The sequence below is a fragment of the Hyla sarda genome, chromosome 8, assembly GCF_029499605.1.
Source record: "Hyla sarda isolate aHylSar1 chromosome 8, aHylSar1.hap1, whole genome shotgun sequence".
In the NCBI taxonomy this organism is placed as follows: domain Eukaryota; kingdom Metazoa; phylum Chordata; class Amphibia; order Anura; family Hylidae; genus Hyla; species Hyla sarda.
This window is the reverse complement of record NC_079196.1, coordinates 192,291,455-192,312,267: the sequence shown is the minus strand read 5'-3', so window position 1 is coordinate 192,312,267 and position 20,813 is coordinate 192,291,455. Positions and strand designations below refer to the sequence as shown.

General features: G+C 42.5%; 2 protein-coding genes across 2 annotated transcripts in view; one reads left to right on the top strand and one right to left on the bottom strand.

Annotated features, from left to right (window-relative positions):
* The window catches only part of C8H7orf50 (chromosome 8 C7orf50 homolog), a 273,243-nt gene that overhangs the window by 39,230 nt on the left and 213,200 nt on the right, over positions 1 to 20,813 (top strand). The gene's annotated exons all lie outside the window — the stretch shown is intronic.
* Positions 18,445 to 19,974, bottom strand: GPER1 (G protein-coupled estrogen receptor 1). Its single transcript, XM_056536528.1, has one exon. It carries the CDS (start codon positions 19,631 to 19,633, stop codon positions 18,551 to 18,553), a length of 1,083 nt encoding a protein of 360 aa, XP_056392503.1. The 5' UTR covers positions 19,634 to 19,974; the 3' UTR covers positions 18,445 to 18,550.

Here is a 20,813-nt window from a genome sequence, read left to right as displayed (position 1 = left end):
TTTTACTATATGCTATTTTATGCTATGTTAAGACCAACGCATGAAACACTTGTCTTTATAAATTTCCTCCTTAATGTGCATTAATGCATGAGCACTTTATTACTTTGTCTAAGTGCTGTTTATACTGGGAATTCAGTATGTACAGAAATACAGTATATTTTTTTTACTACTACTATAAACAATAAAATAACAGAACAATATATGTCCTACAACATGTTTTGTTGAAGCTACAGCTTCATCAGTGTATGAGATATAGTTGAGATTATACTTGTCTGTTTCATTCCCTTGATGATGATGATTATTTGGCGGTGAAACATGTTGTGGGAACACAGAATGCATTGTCATTTTAAAATTCATAGTAGTAGTGACTTATATGTGAGGTGACTGGAAAGTCCGGACACCAGTGCACCATTTTGTGATTTCCCATTGGTTGCCCCCTCCCGTAGGCTTGCATTGAGGGGCGGAGCGTGATGTAACACGGGGGCAGAGGCGTCACGTCACACGCCGCCGGCCCTGCGGCCTACCGTAATCAGACCCGGAGCGAACACGCTTCGGGGACTGATTACAAATGGGGTGCCGCGTGCATGATCACGGACGCCCCAGCTGCGGGACTCCTGCGATCAGGCATCTTATCCACTATCCTTTGGATAGGAGATGAGATGTGTAAGCACCAGAGAACCCCTTGTTTGAATGCAACAAAATGCATGAAAAATTATTGCTGAACAGAACCATAATTTTACTGGTAGAACAGAATACAGACATGTAGAACAGACATGTAGTTCCAGGCCCGTGGCAGGTGAATCTTTCAGAGATTTAGCCCAGTATCGGGCAAGCAGGGCAGGGACAGACCGACTTCCCCCTTATTCTTATTTAATATTTAATACCGGCGTGAGGCGCAGGAGCGGATGCAGACTTGCATGGGCATGCTTGGAGTTGTAGTTATCTAGTAACTAAATGCAACTTCCATCATTTTCTGGCACCTAAATTAGAGTAAAATGCACCACATAAACTGGAGAAGCAGAACACCCCCTCAGTAACACAGCGTTGTTCAGTGTTTTCCAATCAAAAGACTCCTATGAAGTCCCTACAAAGACTACAAAATTGTGATTAAAATATTTGTAAAAGTGCGTATATATATATGTGAATAAACCCCTTTCCTAATAAGTTTCCAATTTTCTTTAAATAAAAATAATGTACAAAAATAAACGTAAGTGGTATCGCTGCATGTGGAAATGTCCAGACTATTAAAATATGATAATTAAACCGTACGGTGAACGGTGTAAATGTAAAAAATAGTCCAGGATTGCTCATTTTTTGGTCACTTCATATGAGAATTTTTTTTTATAAGGTGATCAAAAAGTTACATAAATGGTTCCGATAAAAACTAAAGATCACGGCACATAAGATTGCCCTCATACTTCCCTGTATATGGAAAAATTTTAGTTATAGGGGTCAGATGAGGGTGTTTGCCTCGGGTGTAAAAGGAGCTAGCCACAGCTCTCCAGCCGCTAATAGCCTGGCATGCTGCGATCTCTGTGACCGCTATTAAACCATTAGATCAGCGCTGTCTAAGTTGACAGCAGTGTCTAAAGGGATCTTATATCCATCCCTGGTGGTCTAGTGGGGGGAATCGTACTATTTTGGTTGAAATTATTTTATCTACCAGGACAAGTGGATTTTCTTTTGGGACAAGTAGATTGTGTTCCGCTTTAGTTCTTTGGACAAGTAGTTTTTTTTTCAAATTTCCACACCCCTGTAGAATACAGCATACTTGTGACTACATTCTGCCTTCTTTGTTTCCCAGTGTGCCATAACATGCTTTTCTGTCCTTGAAAATGTATATGCCTGTCATCAGTGTCACCCGTACTAACCTGTTGTACAGGCTTGTAGTGCGGGTGACACCGTCGGGCACCAAGCTGCTAATTTACATAAACAGAAAATAAAAATAATGTTACAACAGAGCGATGGACCCTCTCGAGTAGTAATGTCACTCGCACTACTCGCCTGTACAATAGGTCGGTGCGGGTGACACTGATGACAGATTCCCTAGAGTCACTGATAAAAGGTTTGGAGAGGTTAATGTATCCCTCTCTTATGGGTGAAGAAAAAGGATTTGAATTGCATTCCACAATTTTCCTTAATGGAATTATTTTATTTTACATAAAGAAATGTATATGTTAATGTACATATTAACATACAGAATAAGCCATACACTTAAAGGGGTACTCCACTGGCCAGCGTGGAAGTAAATGTTCTGAACACGGTTTTTCGCACCTCAGGGTTCGACCATGCCCCCTTGTGATGTCAAGACCACGCCCCCCGAATGCAAGTATATGGGAGGGTGTGTAATTGCTGTCACGCCCCCTCCCATAGATTTGCATTAAGGGGGCGTGGACAAAAAAGTCACACGTGCCCATATGACCTCCCTACAACGTCTGGGCATGCTCCCAATGGGGTGGCGGCTGGTCTCCTGAGGGATGTCCTGCCAGACCTGGACTAAAGAATCCGCCAACTCCTGGACAGTCTGTTGTGCAACATGGCGTTGTGGGAAGGAGCGAGACATAATGTCCCAGATGTGCTCAATCAGATTCAGGTTTGGGGACCCAGTCCATAGCATCAATGCCTTCCTCTTGCAGGAACTGCTGACACACTCCAGCCACATGAGGTCTAGCATTGTCTTGCAATAGGAGGAACCCAGGGACAACAGCACCAGCATATGGTCTCACAAAGGGTCTGAGGATCTCATCTCGGTACCTAATGGTAGTCAGGCTACCTCTGGCAAGAACATGGAAGGCTGTGCGGCCCCCCAAAGAAATGCCACCCCACACCATTACTGACCCATCGCCAAACTGGTCATGCTGGAGGATGTAGGAGGCAGCAGAACATTCTCCACGGCGTCTCCACACTCTGTCACGTCTGTCAGTGTGAACCTGCTTTCATCTGTGAAGAGCACAGGGCACCATTGGTGAATTTGCTAATCTTGGTGTTCACTGGCAAATGGCAAATGTCCTGCACGGTGTTGGGCTGTAAACACAACCCCCACCTGTGGACGTTTGTGTGGACACATGCACATTTGTGGCCTGCTGGAGGTCATTTTGCAGGGCTCTGGCAGTGCTGCTCCTGCTCCTCCTTGCACAAAGGCGGAGGTAGCGGTCCTGCTGCTGGGTTGTTGCCCTCCTACGGCCTCCTCCACGTCTCCTGATGTTCTGGCCTGTCTCCTGGTAGCGCCTCCATGCTCTGCACACTGCGCTGACAGACACCGCAAACCACCTTGCCACAGCTCCCATTGATGTGCCATCCTGGATGAGCTGCACTACCTGAGCCACTTGTGTGGGTTGTAGACTCCATCTCATGCTACCACTAGAGTGAAAGCACCGCCAGCTTCCAAAAGTGACCAAAACATCAGCCAGGAAGCATAGGAACTGAGAAGTGGTCTGTGGTCACCACCTGCAGAACCACTCCTTATTGCGAGTGTCTTGCTAATTGCCTATCAGTTCCATTCGCACAACAGCATGTGAAATTGATTGTCAATCAGTGTTCTTCCTGAGTGCACAGTGTGATTTCACAGAAGTGTCATTGACTTGGAGTTACATTGTGTTGTTTAAGTGTTCCCTTTATTTTTTTGAGCAGTGTATAATTTGCATCACAATGTTGGTGCAGTGCTTACTCCCTTTTGGCAGAGAACATTTTGTATTTGGTTACCGGGGACTTTTTTGTCCGATCTTCAGATCTTTACATGAGAAATTTTAGTTGCCATGGACATCCAGATCGCTATTTTAAGTCCTGGTCTCTGGAACCAATTACGAGCTCTGAGATACGGAGTTTTGCTTAATTCATGTTTGTTATAATTGGAAAGGAATAACCTGAGAAAATGAGAGGTTGCAGAGTTCACCCTGAATGTGTTCTGCTTTTAGCGCTGGAATATCAGTCATAGTAGATCAGCATCTTCTGCACCGAATGACCGTGTTGAATACCTTTGGGGCTGTGTCCTTCCAAGACAACTCAATTAACCACAAGTTAACCTTAGCACTTAAGATCTATCAGCATTTCTCTCGCTTCAGATATAAAGCTGCAGTTCTGCAGCTATAGGAGTCATGGATTCGTCCTACATAGAAAACAAATCTGGTAAAACAGACCGCAATGACAATGAGATAGTTATCATTATAGTGTCAGTCCTGTAAGGGGTATTATGATGTAGAAAGCCCATTTTCAAATACTCAGTAAAATCTGAGGCAATATAGGGAGTCCCAATGTGAATATTGACTAGGTAAAGAGGATAACCTTCTTAAAGAGAACCTGTCACTAAATAATCTTTTCTAAACTACCTCAGGCTATGTTCCCTAACTACTCCAAACACTCCTCCCACCTTTTAGAAAAAAAATTCAGAGCTTTAAAAAGCTGTGTATCATACCTTTCTTCTTGCTAACATAGTGAAATCTTCTAGCAGAAGAAAGTGGAAGCCTGCTGGGGGACCACTTCTGCCCTCACATGGTTGCAGAGGTGTAATGAATGGAAGACCTCAAGCTCTGTGCAGCAGCTTTCAGTCTGTGCTTCTTTCAGTGAGGTTCTTTGCAGTTGAGTCTGTGCAGCTGCTTTCAGTGAGGCTCCTTGCAGCTGTCAATCAAGCTTCGTTCAGAGAAACATTTCCTGAGTTTGGTCTCCTGCCATTAAAAGCAGGAGACCAAAATCTGAGATTTTAACCAGACTGAATGTGTTCTGGCCAGAAAACAGAAAAGCTAACAAACCGTTTTTGTTTGTTTAATGGAAGCCAATTACAAAAGTTATTTATTTGGCATAAGGAATCAAATATTAAAAACCATGTTTAATGACAGTGCCCATTTAAAGGGGTATTCCCATCCAAGCATGTATAGAATATCCACAGGATATGCTATAAATGTCTAATAAATGCAGGTCCTGCTTCTGAGGACATGTTAGATAGAGATATATATATCTCCAAGATGGTAATACCCCCCATAGGGGTACGTCACATTAAGGCTACTTTCACACTATAAAGCTCCGTTACAAACGGACGTTAAGGCTCTCCTTTTTAGTTTAGTTTTTTCTTCGACCATTAACGTCAGTTACTGTAACGGAGCCTAACTGGAGGCATAAAGGGCACAGAGGATCCCATTCACTTGAGTGGGGTTCTCTAGCGTCCTTTATTTGTGTCCGTTATTCTGCCGGAGATAACGGGAGAAGATGATGTCCTCCCTCAGCACAATTTTTTTTTCTCCCGCTAGATCTTTCAATGGATCCGCTAATGATGGGCAATAGCGGGAGCTTTCTATAGTGTGAAAGTAGCCTAACTCCCATGGAATTTTATTTCCTGATGCTGCCTCAAGGATTGACTCGCCAATATTTCTATCCAAATTCAGATCCGCATCATAAACTCATCAAGTTTTTGATCTCCGCAATTGCGTTGCGGGGCTGCCGATCAAAGACTTGACAGGTGCAGGACCTTTCAAGTCACCCTCTAGATGCCATTATTGCTATTGATCATGGCATCTTAAGGGTTAAACTGCCGACACCAGAAGTTGCGTTCGGTTGCTATGGAAGATGGAGGCCTCCTGAATACCTTAATTCCGGCTGCAGCAAGATCTTCTTGTAAAGTCTGTAAGAGTAGGCTGTACAAGTGGAGCGCAGATCTCACTGTTCATTGGTATGCAATAGCATTATAATGATCAGTGTATGCAATCAAAGCAAATCAAAAAGTGCCATAAAAGTTCCATAAAATTGCAGCATATACGCTGTGCGTTATCCTTTTTGATTTATTATGCTTACTGACATAGAAGACCATTTGTTCTTTTCAGAGCGGTTTGCTTCAGTAGAATGATCAACAGCAGTGTCTCCCAACCAGGGTGCCTCCAGCTGTTGCAAAACTACAACTCCCAGCATGCCCGAACAGCCCTAGGCATGCTGGAAGTTGTAGTTTTGCAACAGCTGGAGCCACCCTGGTTGGGAAACATTAATCTGCATTATAGAAGGTTGTATGTGGTCAATGCTGGGCCTTCCATTGCTTCACCAGTCACCTCCTCTTCAAGGTTATTTTCATCTTCATTGTTGGATGTATTTTTTATGTTTCAGCATTTTAGTATTTTAAACTTTACGCTCTACTTTATCATGCATTTTTAATACTAGTCTAGGATATATATCTACCAGTGCACGGCATGACTCCTTTATGGAATAGACCGAATAATCCCATGTAAGGGTGCGTTCACACGGCCGTCTGTCATCGTTTTATTTTTTTATTCCCGTTTCGGTTCCGTTCTTGCAGGCTGAAAAGTGATTAAAAACTGTTTCTAAAAAAATCCTATTCATGTCAATGGGATTTTTTCACAATCCGTTTGTACCCGTCTGCACTCATTTTAGTTTTTTTTGATGGCAGAAAAAACGGCACATGCAGTATTTTTACTTCCGTCAAAAAAAACAAAAAACAAAGAAAAAATGGATACACTAAATTTAACATTGAAGTCTACGGATGAGTCTTTAATGTCAGTTTGCATCCGTTTTGTCAATCCGTTTTTTTTTATCTGTTTTTTTTTACTTCTGAGCATGCTCAGAACATAAAAAAAATGTTTTTGGGTTTATTAACTGAACAATAACGGATGCAAACGGATACAAACTAATAACATCTGTTTGCATCGGTTATTGTCCGTTTTATTTTTGATGGGAGAAAAATGGGACGGGTCTAGACGGCCGTGTGAACGCAGCTTAATCTTTGAGTAATCAATAGCATAAGCTTCTAGGCCATTGTTTCCCAAACAGGGTGCCTCCAGCTGTTGCAAAACTACAACTCTCAGCATGCCCAGACAGCCAAAGGCTGTCTGGGCATGCTGGGAGCTGTAGTTTTGCAACAGCTGGAGGCACCCTGTTTGGGAAACACTGTTCTAGGCAGAGTGCACACTCTTAAACATAGATATAGCACTGAACAATGCACAGTGAATGGAAACGGACTCCCTGTGGTAGCGCCACACGCAGCATTACATCAGGATTCCCGTGAAGAATAATAAGGCTGCATGCACACCACGTTTTTATAATACAGTCCCCGTATACGGTTTCAAGTTAAAAACCGTATGGAACCGTATAGCAAACCGTATGCATTGACTTTACATTGTAAATCGTATGGCAAACACATCATCCGGTTTAGTCCGTTTTGCATTTTATACGGTTTTGTCAGTTTTTGTTACCTGTACCCAAAACCGTAGACTACCATGTTTTTTGGTCCGGGTGAAAAACTGTATTAAACTGTATACGTTTTTTTTTTTTAAACATGGGAGTCAATGGGAACCGTATGTGCGTACAGTTCCATCCAGATTTTACCATATGCTTTTTCACTTTGCACAGTTGTTTTTCTTGCAATTTCAATTCAAAATGGAGTGAAAAGTTAAAAACGTATACTTTTTTTTTTCTTAAAAAACAGATGCAATCGAACATCATTTTTCAAACCGCATACGGTTTTTAACCGTATACGGGTTGAAATTTGTACACACGTTTTGATACAGTTTAGTCCGGTTTTGAGGAATCTGTTTTTCATCAAAAACCTGATACGGGAACTGTATTGCAAAAACGTGATGTGAATGCAGCCTAACAGTAGTTTTACAAGGACAAATGATCAGAAATTGAGACATTTCCGCCCTTTTAGGATTGCTCAGCTTGTAGTTGTATACTGACTAGTGCTCTTCAATCTACGCTGTGAAACGAAAGTGAAAGCTTCCAGCCTGCAGCGGTCAGGGCATACTGGGAGTAGTAGTCTTGCCCCAGCTGAAGAGCCAAAGTGTTTAGAAGTCCGCTGATATGGACCTGCCATATAGGAAGGCTTGCGGAGCCGTATGATTTGTAAGGGTGCATTCACATCACGATTTTACCATCCTTCTTTTTATTACGATTTTTTACCTTCAAATCCTACATATCTGCATGACAGGTTGTATCCATTGACTTCCATTCAGTAATCATATCCAACACATGCATCAGTTTTGCTCTATATCCGAATTTGCACGATTTTAGATCGTGGCTGTCCACGAGTTTTCGCCCAGATTAAAAATTGTATCGATTCCGATTTGTATTTTTATTTTTTATCATTATGGCCTATGTCAGTCGTATTGAATCATGTGACTGTGAGATTTATCGCACACAATTTCTTTTTACACATGCGCAGTAGCGTCTTTAAAGGGGTACTCCGGTGGAAAACTTTTTTTTTTCTTTTTTTTTTTTCTTTTTAAATCAACTGGTGCCAGAAAGTTAAACAGATTTGTAAATTACTTCTATTAAAAAAATCTTAATCCTTCGAGTACTTATTAGCTTCTGAATACTACAGAGGAAATACTTTTCTTTTTGGAACACAGTGCTCTCTGCTGACATCTCTGTCCATTTTAAGAACTGTCCAGAGTAGGAGAAAATCCCCATAGCAAACATATGCTGCTCTGGACAGTTCCTAAAATGGACAGAGATGTCAGCAGAGAGCACTGTGCTTGTGATGTCAGCAGAGAGCTCTGTGTTCCAAAAAGAAAATAATTCCCTCTGTAGTATTCACCAGCTAATAAGTACTAGAAGGATTAAGATTTTTTAATAGGAGTAATTTACAAATCTGTTAAACTTTCTCGCACCATTTCATTAAAAAAATAATAAAATAAAAAAAGTTTTCCACCGGAGTACCCCTTTAAATAAACTTTATTGCCCTTGACCTACATATAATTTTCCAAACAGGATGAAATTTTCAGTTGTACGATTTTTTTTATACGATTTTAAATGGGATACCAAACTGTTTTTTTTTAAATACTATGTACACGATTTCGGGTAATCCAATTTTGTCCGATTTTACTGTCTGTTAATCGGATGGTAAAATTGTGATGTGAACCAGGCCTAAAGGTTCGTTCACGTGTCTCCGGTAAAGGTACCATTGGAGTTTAGCGAAGATAAAAATGACTGCTTATACTATTCTGTTCTCCGCTTAACTCCTGTAAAATACTGGATCCTTGACAAACTCCATTTAAGTCAATGGGATCCGTCGGGACCAGTGGTGTCAGTTGTGCTCCGACTTGTTCAGGACCCATTCCTCGCAAAAAAATAAAAAATGCCTCTTTTTCCTGACATCTCACCTACTCTTCCTGTGGATTGACTCACAAGACTCCCTTGACAGGCCTGTGTATATCGCCCGCAGATAGGGTTGCCACCTTTCTTGCCCAAAAAATACTGGTCATGCTAATTTGCGTAATTAATATATATGTGTGACACAAGATACACATATGCAGGGGAAATTTTGTCCTATTCTGACCCCTATAACTTTTTTTTATTTCTCCTTATACGGGCCTATATGAGGCTCATTTTTTGCACCCCGATCTGTAGCTTATTTTTTTTCTAAATTTTGGGAGTTGCAGTTGGTTAGTAAGTACAACTCCAAGCATGTCCTGATACAGCCTATGGCGTAGCAGCTGCCCCAAACGAAAACTACAACTCCCAGCATGTTGGACTATATAGTAGTATATAGTATAGGTCAGTGTTTCCCAACCAGGGTTGCCTCCAGCTGTTGCAAAACTACAACTCCCAGCATGCCCGGACAGCCAACGGCTCAGGTGAGGAGGCTGAGAATGCAGGCGGCGACAGGAAGGGTGGTTGTATATGTAAGGTGTGAGTGGATGTGTGTATGATTTATGTGTGTATGATTTATGTGTGTATGATTTATGTGTGTATGATTTATGTGTGTATGATTTATGTGTGTATGATTTATGTGTGTATGATTTATGTGTGTATGATTTATGTGTGTATGATTTATGTGTGTATGATTTATGTGTGTATGATTTATGTGTGTATGATTTGTGTATGATTTGTGTATGATTTGTGTATGATTTATTTGTGTATGATATATGTGTATGATATATGTGTATGATATATGTGTATGATATATGTGTATGATATATGTGTATGATGTCTGTGTCTGTATGTGTGATGTATGTATGTAATGTATGATGTGGGGGGGCAGTGGCGGGTGTATGTATGGTGTGAGTGTATGTGTGATGTGTGTATGTAATGTATGATGTGGGGGGCATTGGCTGGGGTGTGTGTGTGTATTATATAGGGGGCAGTGGCCGGTGTATGTATGATATGTGTATGCATGAATGTTTTGTACAGGGGAGGACTGACACGTCGAGCATTAGGGCAGTGCCCAAGGGCCCGTGTCTTTATTTTTAGTGGTTTCTGGCCACACGCACTAAATTGCACCCCCAGAATCCTGCCCCTTCATACTCACCCGCCGACCAAGAGCCCCACAGATGCACGCAAACACGCCTGAACCAAAACTACAACTTCCAGCATGTTGCACCATAACCTGAACTGTAGAACTATAAAGTTTAATATGCTGGGAGTTGTAGTTTTGGTTCGGGTCAGCTGCAGAGCCATAGGCTGCATCAGGGCATGCTGGGTGTTGTAGTTACTAACTGCAATTCCCAGTATTCCTTGATACAGACTATGGCTCTGCAGCTGACACAAACCAAAACTACAACTCCCAGCATGTTACACAATAACTTTAACTGTACTACTATACAGTGCAACATGCTGCCACACCCACACAACCATAGGCTGTATCGGGGCATGCTGGGTGTTGTAGTTATCTACTAACTAAATGCAACTTCCAGCATTTTCTGACCCATAAATTAGAGTAAATAAATAAAATGCACCACTTAAACTGGAGAAGCAGAACACCCCCCCCAGTAACACAGCGCTGTTCAGTGGTTTCCAAGCAGAAGACTCCATATAGAAGTCCTTATGAAGACTGAAAAATAGTGATTAAAATATTTTAAAAAGTGCGTATGCATGTGAATAAGCCCCTTTCCTAATAAAAGTTTCCAATTTTCTTTAAATAAAAACAATATACAAAAATAATCATAAGTAGTATCATTGCATGTGGAAATGTCCAGGCTATTAAAATAAAATGTTAACTAAACCGTACGGTGAATGGTGTAAATGTAAATAATAGTCCAGAATTGCTCATTTTTGGTCACTTCATATGAGAAATTTTTTATATGGTGATCAAAAAGTTACATCTAGACTTTTCTGTGGTTGCCTCGGGCATATAAGGAGCTACAGCTCTCCCTCCGCTAATAGCCTGACATGCTGCGATCGCTGTGACCGCTATTAAACCATTAGATCAGCGCTGGCAAAGTTGACATCAGTGTCTAAAGGGATCTTATATCCATCCCTGGTGGTCTAGTGGGGGGAATCGTACTATTTTGGTTGAAATTATTTTATCTACCAGGACAAGTGGATTTTCTTGAGGGACAAGTAGATTGTGTTCCGCTTTAGTCCCTTGGACAAGTAGTTTTTTTTTTTAATTTCCACACCCCTGCCCTAATCCCAGACCCCAATAGAAATTAAAGGGGTACTCCGCTGCTCAGCATTTGGAACAAACTGTTCCGAACGCTGGAGCAGGTGTCGGGAGCTTGTGACATTATAGCCCCGCCCCCTCATGGCATCATGCCCCGCCCCATCAATGCCAGTCTATGGGAGGGGGCGTGACGGTTGTCAAGCCCCCTCTCATAGACTTGCATTGAGGGGGGGGGGGGGGGGGGGCGTGACGTCATGAGGGGGCAGGGCTGTAACGTCATGAGCTCCTCGTGCCCTGAAATTCGGTCCTGACTGCTTTTCTGCTGCATTCTTCTTCTGTTTTCCTGTCCCCCCTACAGATACCACTTGGAGGTGCAAATGTGGTTCCTTTATCCATGCCTACAATAGAGTTGCGCTGATCCACATGGGCAACTCTAGGAGTTTAGTAAGCTCCTAGCATTTTTCTTTATTGAACAGTGTAAACCCCACAATATTGCACCAGGTAGCGCCCCTTTTTGTTTTTGTTGTTCCAGATTTGATATGCTTGGAAATCCAATAAATAAGGCCAGTGCCAGATTCACTTTAGAGAACCTGTCATCAAACCATATTTTCTAAACTCACTCAGATTATATTCCCTAACTACTCCTAACACCCATCCTGCCCATGAAACATTTTTCCCTAGCTTTAAAAAGCTGTATATTATACCTTTCCCCTTGCTCACATTGTGTGAGCTCCCGGCAGGAGAAAGTGGGCGTTCCCCAGCAGGCGCAACATCACTAAAGCCTGCGAGAGCTGTGCCTAGCCATGCCCCACACGCACTTCCTGAGTTTGGTCTCCTGCCAGGCCAGGAGGAGACCAAACTAACTGTTTGACTTGTGCAGGGTACAGAACAGAGCCACCTAGTGGCCATTTTTTTCAATCACATTTAAAACACATAAAGGTTGAGATTTTTAACAGCAAGTAAATAGCAAAGTGTCTTATAATAACATAGGGAAGTTTAGTTTGGTGACAGGTACTCTTAAAACATATGACACACACTACACACACTCAACTCGCATTATGCATACATAATAAACAATACATGCACACGTTATATACTGTATACACAATATGCACATTTAATGCTCTACATACACAGCATATACACTACATACATACAACATGGACTATACATACAGTGCACAGCATACACTACACACACACACACACACACACACACACACACACACACACACACACTGATAGGCATATACAATACATACACAGTACACAAACAGCATATACCACCACACTTAAAGGTGTACTCCGGCCCTAATACATCTTTGGATAGGGGATAAGATGCCTGATCGCGGGGGTCCCACCGCTGGGGACCCCTGCAATCTGTCGTTCACCACCCACTTTTGTAAGCTGGTCCTCACGTTTAACACTGCGGAGAGCTTGCAATGGTGGGTGCTGAATGACAGATTGCGGGGGTTCCCAGCGGCCCCCCGCGATCAGACATCTTGTCCCCTATGCTTTGGATAGGGGATAAGATGTATTAGGGCCGGAGTACCCATTTAAGAATTACATTTTACTCCTGTTGAGCTTGGGTGCAGGACCTTGATCGTATGACTGTGATACTGGAAGCTAGCTGGGGAATTGCAATCCACTGAGGCTGTCCTGGCATGCTGGGAGTTGTAGTTCTGCAACAGCTGGAGGTGCGTAGTTTGGAGACCACTGGTCCAGACCATTGGCCTCCAAACTATGTACTAGAATGTTATTTTCCCGGTCAGGATTCTGCTGTGGTTGGAAAGTGCTCTTCCTTTCTCTGTTAATTTTCTCCCAGAGGCTGATACCATCTTATTTACTTGTGGCATTCTCCGGATATTGGAGTGGTCTGGGTAGGATGTTTTCGGAATGCCATATGATGTCACAGGAATTCATACATGTGCTCTTTAATCTTCCAGCGACAGAGTGCCCCACACCCGGACCCCCCATTCTGGCACTGTGAGTGTTGTACCATTGCCAGACAGGAAAGAGTTGGATAAATCTGGGACACTCCCTTGCAGTCTACAGGACACACTCTTGCATAATCTTTTTTGACTTTGTCTGCACATTGGTTTTGTACGTTAGTGTTTTTTTTTTTTTTTTCATTTTTATAAATCGTATGTCACTGCATCCTGCTCTTTCCTGGCACTATACAAATATGCTGGCGTTTAGTCAATTTATTCCCCCTATACTGAACAACCATGGTGAACCCCACAGTTAGGGTTTCATAATGCTGACACTTCTTCCATTCTGCTGCTTCAAATTGGAGTTGAGTTGGAGAATTTTTTTTTAATCAACTGATGTCAGAAAGTTAAACAGATTTGTAAATTACTTGTATTTTAAAACAAACAAACAAACAAAAAAAAAAACCTTAATCCTTCCTATACTTAACAGCTGCTGTGTACTACAGAGAAAGTTCTTTTTCTTTTAGAATTTCCTTTCTGTCTGACCACAGTGCTCTCTGCTGAAACCTCTGTCCATTTTCGGAACTGTCCTGAGCAGGAGCAAATCCACATAGAAAACCTCTCCTTCTCTGGACAGTTCCTGACATTGACAGAGGTGTCAGCAGAGAGCACTGTGGTCAGACAGAAATGAAATTCAAAAAGAAAATAACTTTCTATGGATCATAACAGCAGCTAAGTACTGGAAGGATTAAGATTTTTTTTTAATAGAAGTAATTTACAAATCTGTTTAACTTTCTGGCAACAGTTGATTTAGAATTTTTTTTTCAGTGGAGTACCCCTTTAACTGTGCCTGTTTGCTCCATTTACCTATACTGTGCTATATGTACTAGACCAGTGTTTCCCAACCAGGGTGCCTCCAGGTGTTGCAAAACTACAACTCCCAGCATGCCCGGACAGCCAACGGCTGTCCGGGCATGCTGGGAGTTGTAGTTTTGCAACATCTGGAGGCACCCTGCTTGGGAAACACTGGTCTAGTACATATGGCAGTCTCCCCTCAGTCCCCCCTCCACTGTACACAGTTATTCTTGATCAAGTGTGCCTTTGTTTTTAGTGGAGAGATGTGGTTAGCCACAGTCCGGCACCTCTGTCACCTGCGTATATCAGGAACAAACACTTTAAGCGTCGTATACGCAGCTTATTTCACGCTGCGCAAAATTTACGGCAGCAGCGGGAAATACGCTGCGTATTCCTTGCTTACTATACACACAGGGCTTTCCGGCGGCAGCCCTATGCGTGATGTGAGTTTCGGAGGCGGAGCCGTGTGATGGCGTGACAATGACGCTCGGCTCCGCCTCCAAAACTCACTGCACACACAGGGCTGCCGCTGGAAAGCCCTGTGTGTATAGTGAGCAAGGAATACACAGCGTATTTCCCGCTGCTGCCGTAAATTTTGCCCAGCGTGAAATGCGCTGCGCATGCGCCGTGTGGGAACGCACCCTAATACTAAATGCTTAATTTTATTTTAACTCAATGGTTGATGTTAGGAGTTTGTATATAGATACAATAGGTGGTTGGGCGCTTCCTGCTAAATCGGGTAACATTTATCCAATGTGTACGGCCAGCTGAAGGCCTTTTTGTTCTCTGGGAGATTCGCCACCACTAGTGGAGTTTATGGGGGGAGATTTATCAAAACCTGTCCAGAGGAAAAGATGCTGATTTGCCCATAGCAACCAATCAGATCGCTTCTTTCATTTTTGAAAAGGACCAGTGAAAAATGAAAGAAGCGATCTGATTGGTTAATATGGGCAACTCATCAACTTTTCCTCTGGACAGGTTTTGATAAATCTCCCCCAATATGTCTAGCTAACCCAAGGATGGCAACTACCAGTGGGGATTTCAGTCTTTAAAGCCGATTGGTCATATCACAGAAAAAAAATATTTCTTATATATCTTACTCACTAGGCCAGAAATGAGCAACCTTTGACACTGCAGATGTTTTGGAAGTATTTTCATCCCCCATGATGCTTTGGAAGTATTTTGGCTGTAAGAGCATCATGGGAGATGTAGTCCAAAACCTCTTCAGTGCCGAAGGTTGCCTATGCCTGCTCTAGGCCATGCGTATTTTTTATGTATTTAGTTTCTGTATATGGCTCACAAATCCCTCCGTTCTACTGTTCACTCATTCTGACATCCACTGCTCAGGAAGGGGCGTGTCTGAGGCAAGCACTGAGCCCGCCCTTACTCACCATGCATTCCCTCCATCCCCTAGTTTGCTGTGCTAGGTCTCTTCATGCAATCACTGCAGGCTGCTCTGTAATCACCTCCTCTGTGTTATTATGCTGAAATCTGATAGGACAGGAGTGAGCACAGAAGTATTAGTCCCGCCCTCACTTCCTGTACTTTGTCCCATCCTGTGCTTTAACTGGAACAAAGATGATGCTGCAAACGGACAGGATTACGTTCTGGATGGTATAGTGACCCCTATTGGTCTTTTTTTTTTTTTTTTTTTCATAAGCCATGATTTCTATACAAAGTAGATAACATTTTTATGAAGTATATTAGAAAGGTTAATGTTTCACCAACATGTACAGCATATAAAATGTTTTTGATTCTGACAGTGCCCATTTAAATAGGCATTTTCATTTGAACAAATGGTGCATAGATCAGTAGTACAAGTCTATGGAGGGGGGTGGCTTGAGCTTTGCCCACCAGCTCTAGGAGAACTGCAAATTAGAGATAACACTTGCCGAGCAGAAATCTGCTGAAAAACACAATATACAATTTTGGTAATGGCCAGAAATAGTGCAGCTCCTTATGAACACACACAGGGCAGCTTGTTCAGAAAGGTCACCTGAAATAACAGGTACGATTTGAGTGTTCAGACAGTTACATTCTGCGTTAAGTTTACAGCTTCTTATAATAAAGAAATTACAGAATAGTTTAGAAAACTTATTGGGCAATATAATTCACTGTTCAATAGCTAATATGCAGGTTAGACACATCTAGAAATGTTAAAACATTTCTGGCCACGCTACCCCTGATACTCATCTAGAGCTGCTTGGAGTGATTGTGGGATCATTAGACTTTAATGGTATCACTTTCCTTCTTTTGTAAAAGGCTATTTCCTGTTTTTACTTTTTAATTACATCTGTGTCTTAGTTTGACGTTATCTGTGAAGAGAAGCAGGTTCAAAAGGCCATGTGTAATATCTACACTTCAGTGGGCACTACAGGGCTCCTGCCCAGACATTAGGGTTTCGGAAGAAATTTACCAATTATGTAATGTGTGAAGTAAATGATATGTAACTGCGTTCCAGAACACTCTTCGGAATCTGTCTTAATTTTCCAGAAGCAGAACTTCCGTAGACATGGCAGAAAGTTATTCCTGAAGCCATGGTTCTAATTTATTAACACTCTCCTTATATCATTAAATGGTCACCTTTTAACAAACTTTTCTAGATACTGTGGGTCATTGCCAAATGTAATCCCAATTGTTCTTCCTCCGTTTTTGTTCCCAAAGTAGGGAACAAGACCAATTATCTGTGCCAGTGTGGGACCAAGAAAACACAAAAGCCTGACACCCCCCATTCATGTAAAACAAGAAAAGGGGGTGTGTACGAGGGAGAAAAGGGGCATCAAATTTACTAATGTTCCCACATAAATTGTGGTGGATTTGAGCTCTGAACAACAAGACCACTCAGAACAGTTGTAAAAACAGCCAAACTTCAGAAAAAAATTACAAATGATTAAATACCATGGAGAAAAACCCTGTCGGGAAAAACCCCATAAAAAAAACTACACTCCACTCTTAGTAAATGAGGCCCGTTGTGTGTTTGAGCCTGAGGTGTAGCACTATTTCTAGCCATTATATGACTCTTATATAGAAAACCAGTTTTCTTTTCTGCAGAATTCATCTCTAATTTTCAGTTTTTCCTGAGCTAGTAGGTAGAGACTTTCTACTGTGATATCTCTCGTACATTGTACACCTACAGAAGAGGGGATCCTGTTCCCTTACATGTCATTAACACAACTTTAGAAGCAGCAACATGGAAGACATTATAGAGCAGTGCTGAGCAATGTAAGCTTTGAAACAAGTAGGGGAGTGAGATCTAACACATTTTAAATTGTCAGTGTCTCTCTTTGCCTCTGAACTAAAAAGCACAAACGGATGCGCTCCGTAGTGTAACACCATGGTACAATTGGTAACGCTAAGTGTGAACTGCGCTTACCACATGGAGTTGTACTGCAACCAAGTACAACAATGGATCAAAGCTTATCATCAAAGGGTCTCTGCAGCTTCTTCCCGCTGGAATAAAATCATGATAAAAACAGAAAATCTCCAAACAGGGCTGGATGGATAGGAGTGCTGAGACCAGGTAAGAGCTTTAAAAGGTTTATTCCCACAATGCAACGCGTTTCAGGGTTACCTGCTTCCTCAGGCATCTCTTTGCCTCTGTCTCTAGTCCCTCCACCCTCCCCTCTCCATAGACTTCGATGGGCAGCATATAACAGGACAACTGGTAGTTTCCAGATGACAAATTTTGTAGAGACTTCTGCAACTGAAAATCAGTTCTGTGCATCTGAACAAGATTGTTATAGGTGTAAGCATACAGATTTCTGAAGTGCATCACAGCAACTAGTGCACGGTCTGCAATTCAGTGTTGAAATAAGACCCCCTTTCTTTGTAGCTCATACCTACGGACAACTTGTGTGTTCACTGTGAATGTCACTTTCTGTCTTTTTGTGTTTTGCTGCCTTGGATCATAAGAAAGAAGCCAACCAGGCTGAGAATGTAAACCATGTTAACTTGCTTTACTTGTCACTGAAATGTCAGACAGTGGAATTTATATAGTAATGCATTAAATGCAGAAATGTACATTACCGTGCTATGTTAACATCTAACAGCTTGTATGTATTGAGCTTACAGGGTGAGCCAACACTGAACGTCATGTCTTACACCAGGAATGAACTGCAGATTGTCTACTAAGATTATATTCTAGTTGACATCTAGGGTTTAAAGGGGTACTCCACTGGCCAGTGTTTGGAAGTAAATGTTCCGAACCCTGTTTTTGTGCTGCGTGGGTCGGCCACGCCCCTTGTGACATCACGGCCATGCCCCCTCAATGCAAGTCTATGGGAGGGGGCGTGACGGACATCACGCCCCCTCCCATAGACTTGCATTGAGGGGGGATGGCTGTGATGTCAGGAGGGAGACGTGTCCGACCCCCGCAGCGCAAAAACAGATACTTCGAAACACTGACCAGTGGAGTACCCCTTTAAAGCATACAGACAAATCCACTTTATTTACACTCCACTGTTATATTTGATGTCAGAATGTCCGTCTGTGCTGTCAGGAATGACCGACTTAAGTGATACTTGGCAGAACCTATTGAAGGCAGACATGCCCCTCTTGTCCTTGATGTACAGGCGAAGTTTGTCCCTAAAGGTTTCGCCAAGAAAACTGTAAATCAGAGGATTTAAGCAGCTATTGGAGAAAGCTGCCAGATTGACAATGTGTCCCGTAAGGGGGTGACTGTGTCTGAAAGACTCATCTTGCTGGCCGTTGCCGCTTTGCAGTAGTCCAATGCTAATAAATACGTTTTCCGGTAGCCAACAAATAAAAAAAACCAAGACCACCACCACGATCATTCTCAGCGCCTTTTGCCGCCTCGGTCGCAAGTTTCTGTGCTTGTGTGCCCTGACCAACACCCGAATGATCAAAGAATAGCAGAGGCCAATAATCACGAAAGGAATGATGAACCCCAGTGTAATTTCCAACCATTGGATCTCTTTGACATCCGCAAAGCAGAAATGACCGTCCTCTGTATGCTGCACCTGGACGGCAGTGAATGGCAGCAGCGTGGCCGATATGGAGGCCATCCAGATTAGCCCGCAGCTTAACCGTGCATGCTCTTTAGTTCGAAATATATTTGATTTCATCACTTTTGTCAGTGCAATATATCTGTCAAAGCTCATCCATGTGAGAAAGAATACGCTGCTGTACATATTGATTTGAAGGAAAAGTGACATGAAGGTGCAAAGTATAGTAATATCATAATATTTCTCGTTCAGGTTGAACACTTCAATTAATGAGTCGGCCACCAGAATGAGGTCGGCAGCAGCCAAGTTGATAAAGTACAAATCTGGGATGGTCATTTTTTCTCTGAACCGAATGTTTACAACCAAAATCATGAGGTTTCCGATGAATCCTATAGGGAAAAGCAGGACTGTGTAGAGGCATGATAAGAGGAGCCCAATGAAATAATGCCTGTTGGTGTCCAGAAGGCCATCGCTGGTCACGCTTTCATTGCAATAATATGATTCATTTAGTTCTTGTAATGAAAAGTTGCAAGTGATTGATGGGCTTGCTGTGTTATATCCATCCATTGTGGGACTTTAATTAAAAAGAACAATGTGCAATAAAGCAAAAGGTGACGGGTTAAGATCCATGCTGTGGTCAGCATCAACGGCTGAGTGGTTACGTCCTCGACGCAATCAGTTACTGGAGATCATTTCTCGTGAAGAGCCCTCTTGCTTTATCACATTAGAAGCTCGGTACACAAATAAAAGGGCCAGATCACTGCAAGCCAGAAAGCAACCTTTAGTTTCCTGGTCCAAGAGCATTTCCACACCTTGACTTCTGTTTTGTGGTGACTTGTGTATGTTTACCAAAGGTGCTTGGCTTTCTCAATCTTCAAGTTGCCCAGTATCTGAAAAACGAACAAAATATTTAGTTTTCAACTACCTTTTTTTTTTTTGTAAATATAAGTAATTTTCTATATAAAAAAAACTTTCTGGTACCAGTTAGTGCCAATAATAGGGTTTCCACCAGTGTATCCCTTTAAGACTAAGAACTAGACATTTCCCACATATCTCTCCCAATGTCTGCCTGTTTAAAGGGGTATTCCGGCCAAAAACATTTTATCGCCTATCCTAGGGGATAAGATGTCTTATCACGGGGGGCCCGCTGCTGAGACCCCCCGCAATCTCCCTGCAGCACCCTCATTCTATGCGGGTGCTGAATCTCCAGTTTTGAAAACCTCCTGGTTTCCGGCACTGGGGACGTGACGCCACGCCACGCCCCCTCCATTCATGTCTATGGGAGGGGGCGTGACGGCAGTCACGCCCCCTCCCATAGACATGAATGGAGGGGGTGTGGCGTGACGTCATGTCCCCAGTCCCGGAAACCAGGAGGTTTTCAAAACTGGAGATGCAGTCCCCGTATAGAATGCGGGAGCTGCAGAGAGATCACAGGGGGTCTCAGCAGCGGGGCGCCCCCCCGCGATCAGACATCTTATCCCCTATCCTTTGGATAGGGGATAAGATTCTTTTGCCTAGAATACCCCCTTAAAGCACCTTGTTTCATAGACTTTCATACTGAGCTGTAGACTATGGACATGCATGGTTTACATTACAATTTTACCTGGAAATATATTCCACCCAAATTTATGATTTTGGATTTAGTAATAATTCTCCTTTGAAGCTATACACAAGCCCATATATAAATAAATAAATATATCTAAATAGTTTTGTCCTTATTCTCATAATGCCTGTGAGATACTATTTA

Coding starts and splice junctions, on each gene's coding strand:
- GPER1 (XM_056536528.1), bottom strand. CDS start 19,633: ATGGATGGATATAACACAGCAAGCCCATCAATCACTTGCAACTTTTCA.